This window comes from Orcinus orca, chromosome 19, assembly GCF_937001465.1.
Source record: "Orcinus orca chromosome 19, mOrcOrc1.1, whole genome shotgun sequence".
Classification (NCBI taxonomy): Eukaryota; Metazoa; Chordata; class Mammalia; order Artiodactyla; family Delphinidae; genus Orcinus; species Orcinus orca.
Window position 1 is genome coordinate 42,098,286 of NC_064577.1, and position 9,886 is coordinate 42,108,171.

Below are 9,886 nucleotides of genomic sequence, written 5' to 3' on the forward strand. Positions count from 1 at the left end.
CCACCTCCTTGATGGTGGTCAAATGAAACTAGCAATGGATGCCTGACCTTGGGCCAATCACTTCTTCTAAGACTCATTTTCCTCGTCAGTAAGGGAGAGAGGGTTAAGATGGTCTTTGTGTTCCCTTCCGTGGAATCCACGCTACCCTGAAGCACTGAGGGTGGGGAGGGGGGTGTCACTCTGCCCCCAAGCCCTGCCTCACCTCTGGCCCCTTTAGAACTTCAAAGCACTTTCACCACAAAGCTCTCCTCCCTTGTCCTTTTTATTTCCTAGACAAAGGGAAATGACTCACCCCGAAGTCACCTTCAGTGGGTGGGGTGGTGTCATACACGAAAACAGGGAGTCCCCAGGGACATCCTCACCACGCCCCCCCCCCCCCCCCCCGCCATGGCAACTCGTTTCCCTAGGGGAGTAGAATGGAACAGGGGCCACATTTCCTTTCCATCTCAGGACTTGGCTCTGCAGCAGAAGTTCAGCTTAAGCTCCTGACCGAGGGGATATTCCTACTTGTCATCTCTCTCGTGTCACCAGTAACCTCAAGGCGAAGTCAGTCCTGCAATCACGTGAAGCCCTCACGTTTGCAAGGTTTGCAGAAAGGGGCTGTTAGCTTTGATCTCCCAGGGAGCGGCCAAGCTTGCCAGCCGCTCCCCAGGAATTCACATGCCTCTGCCATACAGGCTTTCCAAACACGCCACCCTGACTCTCAGCGCACTCCACCCCACAAGGCTCTCAGCTCCTCCCCGGTTCCAGCAGGAGCTTTTGCGAGGCAGAAACGGGGAAATATACGCAGTCCGCCCACTTTGCCAATGGACTACATATCCCGACAGCCTTGGCTTTACGCAGGCGCACGGAACTCAACGTGCCTGCTGCTGGAAAAGTGTGTCACTGGGGCACGAGGCGCTCCCTGGGATCACATGGTACCTGCTCCAGTGCCGCGTGCGGCCCGGGAACCCTGGGTTGCTGGCGCCTGCGCAGAGCCCTCTGTCCCAGAGAAAAAGGCTGGGGCAAAAGGCCGTTGAGATTGGCAGAGTGAAATACTGCTGCCGAGGGAACGTAGCAGGGCACACGTCTCGCTTCTTTGCGCCTGGGTGCCCCGTTTCTCCCATCACGTACTTACTTCCTGACTGCAACCTCTCTCCCTCTGGGACTTTTGCACCGGGAGCTCCAGATTCCCTACCCTGCAGCGCTGCGGAGCCTTCAGGCAGTGGCACCCCGGGCACTGCAGAGACCCGACCCTCCTTGCTACCTTCTATCCAGAACTACTGCAGGCTGATTCCCTCCGCCCCCTTCCCCTACACTCTCTTGCTTTTCCCATGCAAAGCCGACCTCCGTTGCCTCAGCGTCCTACCCTTCTGCAGGGCTGCAGTCGGCCACCCCAAGACCTTGCTGCAGGGTGCCTAGGATCCTTATCGTGAGCCGCGGGGTCCACTCCCCGTCCTCGGTCAGTTCCCAGGGGGCGACAGCGGCAATTGTAATCTCCAGTTTGTGTCAAGGTCCAGTTTGAATGACCGCTGTCAGCTGGTGAAGACATGACGACCCTGGACTCCAACAACAACACAGGTACTAAGATTCCTTTGCTACCATCATTCTTTCTCTGTCACTGTCTCCTCTCCTCCATCTACGCCTTTGTAAGGAACTTTGTAAGGGACTGGAGACTCCCTCGGCCTGGGGATTTGCTAGCGTGATGGGGGCCGTAGGCTGGGATTTCCAGAGTGGGTTGTTCGGCCTGGGAATGCGCCCGGAGGCGCCCCACCATCACCCCTCAGAGCCCCTCTCTTTAGCCTGAAGGACTCGGATCGCGGGGAAGGAGGAAATGGAGAGCGGGTACGTGTGGTGAGATGAACAGTTTACAAGAACTGGGAGTTTTGGAGCAGTGCCCCGAAACGCCCCCATCTGTCCACCCCCTGCAGCTGTGGCATGCCTGGACTTCTCGGAAGGAGGACCCCCTCCTTCCAATCTTCCTCTTCCCTTAGTTCCTGCAGGCTCGAGGGAACTCGAGAAGCAGTGGGGCGACCTGGGTTCCAGGCAGGAGGGGCTGGGGGGATGGGTCGGATCTCACTGGTGAATCCTCAGTAGGGAGCGGCACTTGAGGAGCCCCATGAGTGGTGCTCTGCCCCAGGAAGGACACCCAGAGCGCCCCGGCAGCCCGGAGCGCTCACATGGCTGCGGAGCCGGGCCCACGTGCTGCGTTTGTTTTCATTCTGCAGAAGCCGTCGCCGCCACCCCATTGGTGGTTGCCTCCCGGCCCCATTACATAATGAGCTCCGCCCCCCGTTGCCCCGGCAACGCGTGTACCCTTCTCTCCTCCCCTTAGTAGTCCTGACCCAGCTGGCGTGAGGGACCCAGCCCTAGACTGGGACCCCGGACGCCGAGGAGGGGCGGGGCGGGGGGCGGGGCTGCTGCTCCCGATTGACGGGAAGCGGAGAGGGCGGAACCTCGGGTTCTGGGGTTCCTCGTTGGGGAGCCACGTGCAAGAGGCACACGTGGAGCCGGGACGTGAGGCCGGCTGAGGGCCCGGCTCCCGCCCCGCCCCGCCCCGCCGAGATCTGGGTGAAGCTGGGCTGACTCACCGCCCCCGCCTGCCTCCTTTTCCTGTCCGCCTGCCCGGCCCTCTCCTCCTTCCCCATAACCGATGCAGAGTAAGACAGAGCCATCCCTGACCTCTCGTGGCCTCATGTTTACACTCCTCAAGGGGACCTCACATCTAGCCACCCTTCTCCTCACTCTTTTCCTCTTCATTCTCTTTGCACCTACCTCACCGTACTGCCTTTAGACTCAGCTTCTCCACATTACAAATTCTTTCTGTTCCCCAAGCATCTCGTTTCTTAGTCCTGCAAACACTGTCTTACGCCTACTCCCAGCAAACAAGAAGCAGTTTGTCTCCTAAGGGCTTCCCGCAGAACAACTACATCCCAGAAACATAGCTGAAAGGATATTAAGTCTCTTTCATCTTTTTTTTTTTTCCCCACAGAAAGGAAAACTGGGACCCAGAGAGGGGAGTTGATTTCCTCTGGGTCACAAATCAAGTTGGTGGTGATAGATCCAGATCTAAAACTAGACTCTTTTGAGTGTGCCCCACACTTCCAGGTGGAAGTCTCTTCGGATGAGTCTTACTTCTCTTTGGGGGATGGCTGAACTGGGTCAGGTTCATTTACCACCAAATAAATATCCCATTCCCCCACCTCAGCCCTGAAACTGTAGGAGCCGATCTATTGTGCAATTATTTTACAGGGAACTCGGTTCACCCTGACCAACCTTGAGCTATTTTAGGGTTGCTCTGCCCAGCTTAGTGTGTGTCAGTGGGTGAGCAAGACATGTGCCTCTGTAGACACGGTGGCATGCCCTGTGTCAGCTCACACGTGTCCTGGGATCCTCCCTCCTCCCACCCCATCCATGGCAGGCCATGCGAGGTACTTGGCAAAGGTGTGGCAGGCAGGTCACCTTCTTCTCCTGCTAATGCAATGGGAACACAGCCACCTGGTTGGCAATATAACTAGAGGGCCAAAGTCCCTGAATGGCCAGAGAGCCAAGGTCATTGTCACCAGGCAGAGAGATCTAGAAGGGGGAATTCCAAAGCCTGAGGCTGGACAGTTTGTCCTTCACTTCCAACTCCTGCAACTCATACTGTTAAGCCCTTCCCTGGGTTCAGGGATAGAGTCCACTCTGACTCTTGATCTTGGAGGCCAGGGGAACAGTACCTTTGGAGAATACGTCTTCCAGTTTTGAGGGAATGTGATTGTTTTGCTCTTGTAAGACCCCCACTCTCCTCACTGTTGGCTAGCTGCCCCTCCATGGTCTCATCACTGGAATGGTCTTGGCATTAAAATCAGCAGCTGGTTTTTGTTCTTTTTTTTTGAAGCCTGGGCATTATGAATGGTTTTCAGCTGCTCATCCTATCCCGAGGTCAGCTGCTGACAATTAAGTCATTAGCTGCGGTTGATATTCTAAAGGAAGGCATCCAGGGCGGGGGTGGGGGGGTTGGTACATATGTGAGATACTCGCAGAGCATCACAGAGGTCATGCCTCTAGAGAGGTACCTCGCACGCCAGGCAGAAGCTGAGTGTACCTGCCAAGAGTTGCGGTGGTTGGTTGGCCGTGTCTGGTATGTGTTGGGGAGTTGCTCATTGTGGCTCTTCTGGGGACTCCAGGATTAGGTGTTTCACACGGTTAACTTCTGAGTATCCAACAGTGTTTTGGGAGGCAGGTGAGAGATGGGCAGAGTGGTGACCTAGGACCAAAGATATATGGCGGTTGACACGCCTTTCCCTTGGGTTCTCCTGCCAGGTGGCGTCATCACCTACATCGGCTCCAGCGGCTCCTCCCCAAACCGCACCAGCCCCGAGTCCCTCTACAGTGACAGCTCGAATGGCAGCTTCCAGTCCCTGACCCAAGGCTGTCCCACCTACTTCCCACCATCACCCACTGGCTCCCTCACCCAGGACCCAGCTCGCTCCTTTGGGAGCACTCCACCCAGCTTGGGTGACGATGGTTCCCCTTCTTCATCTTCCTCGTTGTCGTCATCCTCCTCCTTCTATAACGGGAGCCCCCCCAGGGGTCTACAAGTGGCCCTGGAAGACAGCAACCGAGTGTCCCCCAGCAAGAGCACCAGCAACATCACCAGTGAGTAAATTTCCAGCCGATCTGGGGGGAAGGGAAGGTGTCCAGGCTGAGGTGGGGAGTTGACATTCATGTGACACAGTTATTCCCAGGACCTACGCTGGCCTCAGAGATTTCTCCTAGAGTTGCACCAACTGCTGTCAGCCCTGTCTGCTCATTCGGGTGCCCCCTAGATACTGAAGCTCCTCCTCAGTTTCCCCCCCACCCCACCCCCCCGCCCAATCTCCAGCTCAGAAAACCTCCAGCTCTCTGGCCACTCAGAAACCTGCCCTGTTCACCCACTGCCCCTCTCTTCCCGCAGAGCTGAATGGCATGGTGCTACTGTGTAAGGTGTGTGGGGACGTGGCCTCGGGCTTCCACTATGGCGTGCATGCCTGTGAGGGCTGCAAGGTGAGGCAGGGTGGGGGTAAGGGCAGGTGACCCTCTCCCACAGGACACATAGGCCCGGCCTAGACGGAGATGCTCACTAGCTGCCCCGGCTCCACAGGGCTTTTTCCGTCGGAGCATCCAACAGAACATCCAGTACAAAAGGTGTCTGAAAAACGAGAACTGCTCCATCGTCCGCATCAATCGTAACCGCTGCCAGCAGTGTCGCTTCAAGAAGTGTCTCTCCGTGGGCATGTCTCGAGATGGTGAGGCAGCACCGTGCCCACGAGCCTCCCCTCCCCCTCCCCCTTTCTTCCACTCGGAAGCTTCTGAATTAATCCCTGCCTTACAAAGGCCCAGTACTAGGCATCTCATTTGCATAGGGGATGCCCACATTTCATCGGGTCTCAGGTAAACACACACATCTTTCCCATTAGTCTCTCTGGTCACCTCTTACCGTAATGCCTACTTGGAAAACCCCCTCGACGGGTGTGGCCTTGTGGGTTTTATGTGGAACCCCAAGCTCTAAGGGGCTTGCCCTTTCAGGAGGAAGGAAGAGAAGCGTGTGAGTGTGTATTAGAACTTCCTGACACTGCTCTCATCCTGTCACAGCTGTGCGTTTTGGGCGCATCCCCAAACGAGAGAAGCAGCGGATGCTGGCTGAGATGCAGAGTGCCATGAACCTGGCCAACAACCAGCTAAGCAGCCAGTGCCCGCTGGAGACCCCGCCCACCCAGCACCCCGCCCCAAGCCCCATGGGCCCCTCCCCACCCCCAGCCCCTGCCCCCTCACCCTTGGTGGGCTTCTCCCAGTTCCCACAGCAGCTGACGCCTCCCCGATCCCCAAGTCCTGAGCCCACGGTGGAGGATGTAATATCCCAGGTAGCCCGGGCCCACCGAGAGATCTTCACCTACGCCCATGACAAGCTGGGCACCTCACCTGGCAACTTAAATGCCAACCATGCCTCGGGCAACCCTCCAGCCACCACCCCACATCACTGGGAAAGTCAGGGCTGCCCGCCTGCCCCCAATGACAACAACATCGTGGCCGCCCAGCGTCATAATGAGGCCCTGAACAGTTTACGCCAGGCTCCCTCCTCTTACCCTCCCACCTGGCCCCCTGGCCCTGCCCATCACAGCTGCCACCAGCCAAACAGCCATGGGCACCATCTGTGCCCCACCCACGTGTACCCAGCCCCCGAAGGCGAAGCACCTGCCGACAGTCTGCGGCAGGGCAACTCCAAGAACGTTCTGCTGGTGAGGGCACTGGGGGTGAAGTGGGCAGGGGACTGGGGAGACTGGATTTAGCACAGGGCCGCTGGGTGTGCCTGAAGGCTAGGTGCAGGGAGGATGCTCAGCCCTGCAGGAAGGGCTCTGCCTGGGAATCCCTGATCTCCACCTGGCACCCGATTGCTACTTTACCTGAAAGACCCATCCTCCAACGCCACAACTCTAACCCAAGCAGAGTCGGGGGCCCAGCACTGCTGGGGAAGCCTATCTGAGGCAGCCTGACTGATACTCCCCTCCCCAAATTCTCTCCTCTTCCAGGCATGTCCCATGAACATGTACCCGCACGGACGCAGTGGGCGAACTGTGCAGGAGATCTGGGAGGATTTCTCCATGAGCTTCACGCCCGCTGTGAGGGAGGTGGTCGAGTTTGCCAAGCACATCCCTGGCTTCCGTGACCTTTCTCAGCACGACCAGGTCACCCTGCTTAAGGCTGGCACCTTTGAGGTGAGTGACCCTTTGTGCTCCCTGCTCTTGACCTTGGGAAGGATCCAGCAGAAAGGGTGTCTGGGGTGGGCAGGGGCTCTGAAACCTGACTCTTGACGGATGAAGGAAGGGGCAGAATCCCTCCCAGTCCTGCCTATGGATGGCTGGGACTTCTGTCATCTCAGCTGGGGTCTAATTACATCCTATTACCCTAAAATAACACTTTAGGGTACAGCGCTATTCCCGTTCTAGGCATGAGCACATTCACTTTGGTGAAGTGCCTTGCCCAAGGTCACAGGGAGCGACAAGGTTGAGACCCAGATTCAGGCTGGATTCCAAAGCCAGTGGGATGTTCCCCATCCACCTGGCACCGCACCCCCCTCATTGCTTACTCAGAAACTAGCCCCAGTCTTGACTGAGAAATCTAAGGCAGCACCAGTAACCCTTTCACAAAACTTTAGGGGAGGGCTTCCCTGGTGGCGCAGTGGTTGAGAGTCCGCCTGCCGATGCAGGGGACGCGGGTTCGTGCCCCGGTCCGGGAAGATCCCACATGCCACGGAGCGGCTGGGCCTGTGAGCCACGGCCGCTGAGCCTGTGCGTCTGGAGCCTGTGCTCCGCGACGGGAGAGGCCACAACAGTGAGAGGCCCGCGTACCGCAAAAAACAAAAAACAAAAAACAAAAAAAAACTTTAGGGGCACCTTGGCGATTGCTCCTCCCACTCCACCCAGGATGACTGTCCCCGCTTTAGGTGCTGATGGTACGCTTTGCGTCGCTGTTCAACGTGAAGGACCAGACAGTGATGTTTCTGAGCCGCACCACCTACAGCCTGCAGGAGCTCGGCGCTATGGGCATGGGAGACCTGCTCAACGCCATGTTTGATTTCAGCGAGAAGCTCAACTCCCTGGCGCTTACCGAGGAGGAGCTGGGCCTCTTCACCGCGGTGGTGCTCGTCTCTGCAGGTAGGTCAGGCTCCCGCCTGAGCCTGACCCCGGGAGGAGGCGGACGCAGTTCGATTCAACACACCTTTTATGGAGTACCTACTCTAGGCCAGGCCCTGCACCCGGGCACTGGGGATACAGACATGATTCAGACACAGTCTAGCTCAGGAGACAGACTCATGCCCGACTAATTATAAAACAGTGAGATAAGTGTCACAGTAGAAGCATGAACCAAGGGCTTTGGAAGCACACACAACTATTTCTGCCTGGGGAGCTGGGGAAGGAGGTGACACTTGAGTGGGGCCTCAAAGGACAAGTAAAGATACTGCCAGGCAGAGAGAGGGGGAAGGGCATCCCAGGCAGAGGGAACTACAGAACAAAAAGCAAGGGAGCCTGGGCGTGTGTGGCCTGTTCAGGGAAGGAGAGCGGCCTGGTGGGGTGGGAGGGGGCCAGCCCTGCTGAGCCTGGGCTCCCAGGTCGCAGGCACCTCCTGCTCTTGGGTCAGAGGCCTAGGAGAGGGAGTCATGTTCCCCCTCCTCCTCCTTCCCCATCGGCCCTCTGAGGGGCTTCGGGGAGAGGCTGCATGGCCGCCGCCGCGTCCTCGCAGGCCTCCGGGTCCTCCTCGTCAGAGGAGCTCAGGGAGCCTGCCTCACTGCCGTCGTCTTCCCCACAGACCGCTCGGGCATGGAGAATTCCGCTTCGGTGGAGCAGCTCCAGGAGACGCTGCTGCGGGCTCTTCGGGCTCTGGTGCTGAAGAACCGGCCCTCGGAGACTTCCCGCTTCACCAAGCTGCTGCTCAAGCTGCCGGACCTGCGGACCCTGAACAACATGCATTCCGAGAAGCTGCTGTCCTTCCGGGTGGACGCCCAGTGACCCGCCCGGCCGGCCTTCTGCCGCTGCCCCCTTGTACAGAATCGAACTCTGCACTTCTCTCTCCTTTACGAGACGAAAAGGAAAAGCAAACCAGAATCTTATTTATATTGTTATAAAATATTCCAAGATGAGCCTCTGGCCCCCCGAGCCTTCTTGTAATACCTGCCTCCCTCCCCCATCACTGAACCTCCCCTGCCTCCCCTATTTAAACCACTCTCTCCCCCCTCTTACTCTCTAGCCCCCCGATTTGTTCTATTCCTGTCTCAAATCCAGTAGTTCACAGCTGAGCTGGCTTCTGTGGTGTGTGCTCGTTCTGGGGGGCGGGGCGGAAACGTGGCCAAGGCTGGGGGCACACCTCTCCACCTGGTCAGTTTGTGGGGTGGGTCCTCTGGCCAGCAGATGGGAGGATACAGGGAAACAGCACACAAGTCTAAGGGGGGGGTGCCCAAGGGGATTATTTTCATCATATATTTATTACATAAATATATAGTAAAATAGACGAGCAACAATTACCATAAAAATATCTTTCTTTAAAATCCTGACCCAGAACACAACGGGGTGAAAAATCGCACAAAACAGACATACTGATTGTCAACGTGGGGCAGGAGTAGGAGCCCCCAAGTCACCCCTACTGGCCCCACCCCTCCCTGGGGAAGGGACCTACCTCCTTCCCTGTTTCTGGCCACAGCCCCCCTCCCCCCACCCCAGCACCAGCTTCTCATACATTCAGTAGCGCCTGCAAGGAAGTGTCCCCCTCCTCCCACCCAGGAGTTCCCAGGGCAGGAATTACTGTCCCCCTTATGGACGGTGTCTGTGTCACACGCCCTGCCCTCTCCCAGCCCTGTAGACCCGCCACCAGGGGAAGGGGTAGGGGCTCCTCCACCCCCACCCTCCCCAAGTCTGAGCAGGGAGGAGGCTGGATGAGGTATGTGTGTTATGAGTGATGGGAGGGGGAATACTGAGATGGAGAGGCGGGTGGTGGGGGTGGGGTAGTGGTCATGGCTCTGGCACCCCCTTGTCCTGGCCTGGCACCCTCCTCCCACCAACACTGCACCTGCTGCCCCACTCTGCCTGCCCTAGTGCCCCGGGCCAATACTGGGGGAGGCATGCTAAGCACCCACGTCAAGGCCATCCCCCTCATTAGCACCAATGGCCCCCAGGAGAGGGCCCTGTCCCTCACTTCCAAAGCAGGGACTGGGACAGCTGCCTCTCTAGAGCAGGTGCGTGGCGCTCCTGAGTCCCCCCGGCTCCTCCCCCACCACGTGTACTTGCTCACACATTCACACAGAGAAACGCACACATACACCCCACGTCACTGAGAGTGGGGGGAGGGGTCGGGGGTTACGGGGAGGAGTGGGGGATCACAGCTCATATGATTG

At 57.8% G+C, this 9,886-nt stretch overlaps 1 protein-coding gene across 1 annotated transcript; it reads left to right on the top strand.

Moving 5' to 3' along the window:
* Window positions 1-871: 871 nt before the first annotated feature.
* Window positions 872-8,794, top strand: NR1D1 (nuclear receptor subfamily 1 group D member 1). Its single transcript, XM_004282751.2, has 8 exons — window positions 872-1,560; window positions 4,285-4,620; window positions 4,919-5,007; window positions 5,105-5,249; window positions 5,596-6,239; window positions 6,531-6,716; window positions 7,445-7,655; window positions 8,308-8,794. The coding sequence occupies exons 1-8, from the start codon at window positions 1,530-1,532 to the stop codon at window positions 8,505-8,507; spliced, it is 1,842 nt and encodes a 613-aa protein (XP_004282799.1). The 5' UTR covers window positions 872-1,529; the 3' UTR covers window positions 8,508-8,794.
* Window positions 8,795-9,886: the final 1,092 nt, after the last annotated feature.

What these genes read in the sequence shown, in the direction of transcription:
- NR1D1 (XM_004282751.2), top strand. Translation starts at nt 1,530, where the DNA reads ATGACGACCCTGGACTCCAACAACAACACAG. An exon ending in GGACTCCAACAACAACACAG is followed by an intron (nt 1,561 to 4,284) that starts GTACTAAGATTC and finishes TTCTCCTGCCAG; the next exon opens with GTGGCGTCATCACCTACATC. An exon ending in ACTCCAAGAACGTTCTGCTG is followed by an intron (nt 6,240 to 6,530) that starts GTGAGGGCACTG and finishes CTCCTCTTCCAG; the next exon opens with GCATGTCCCATGAACATGTA.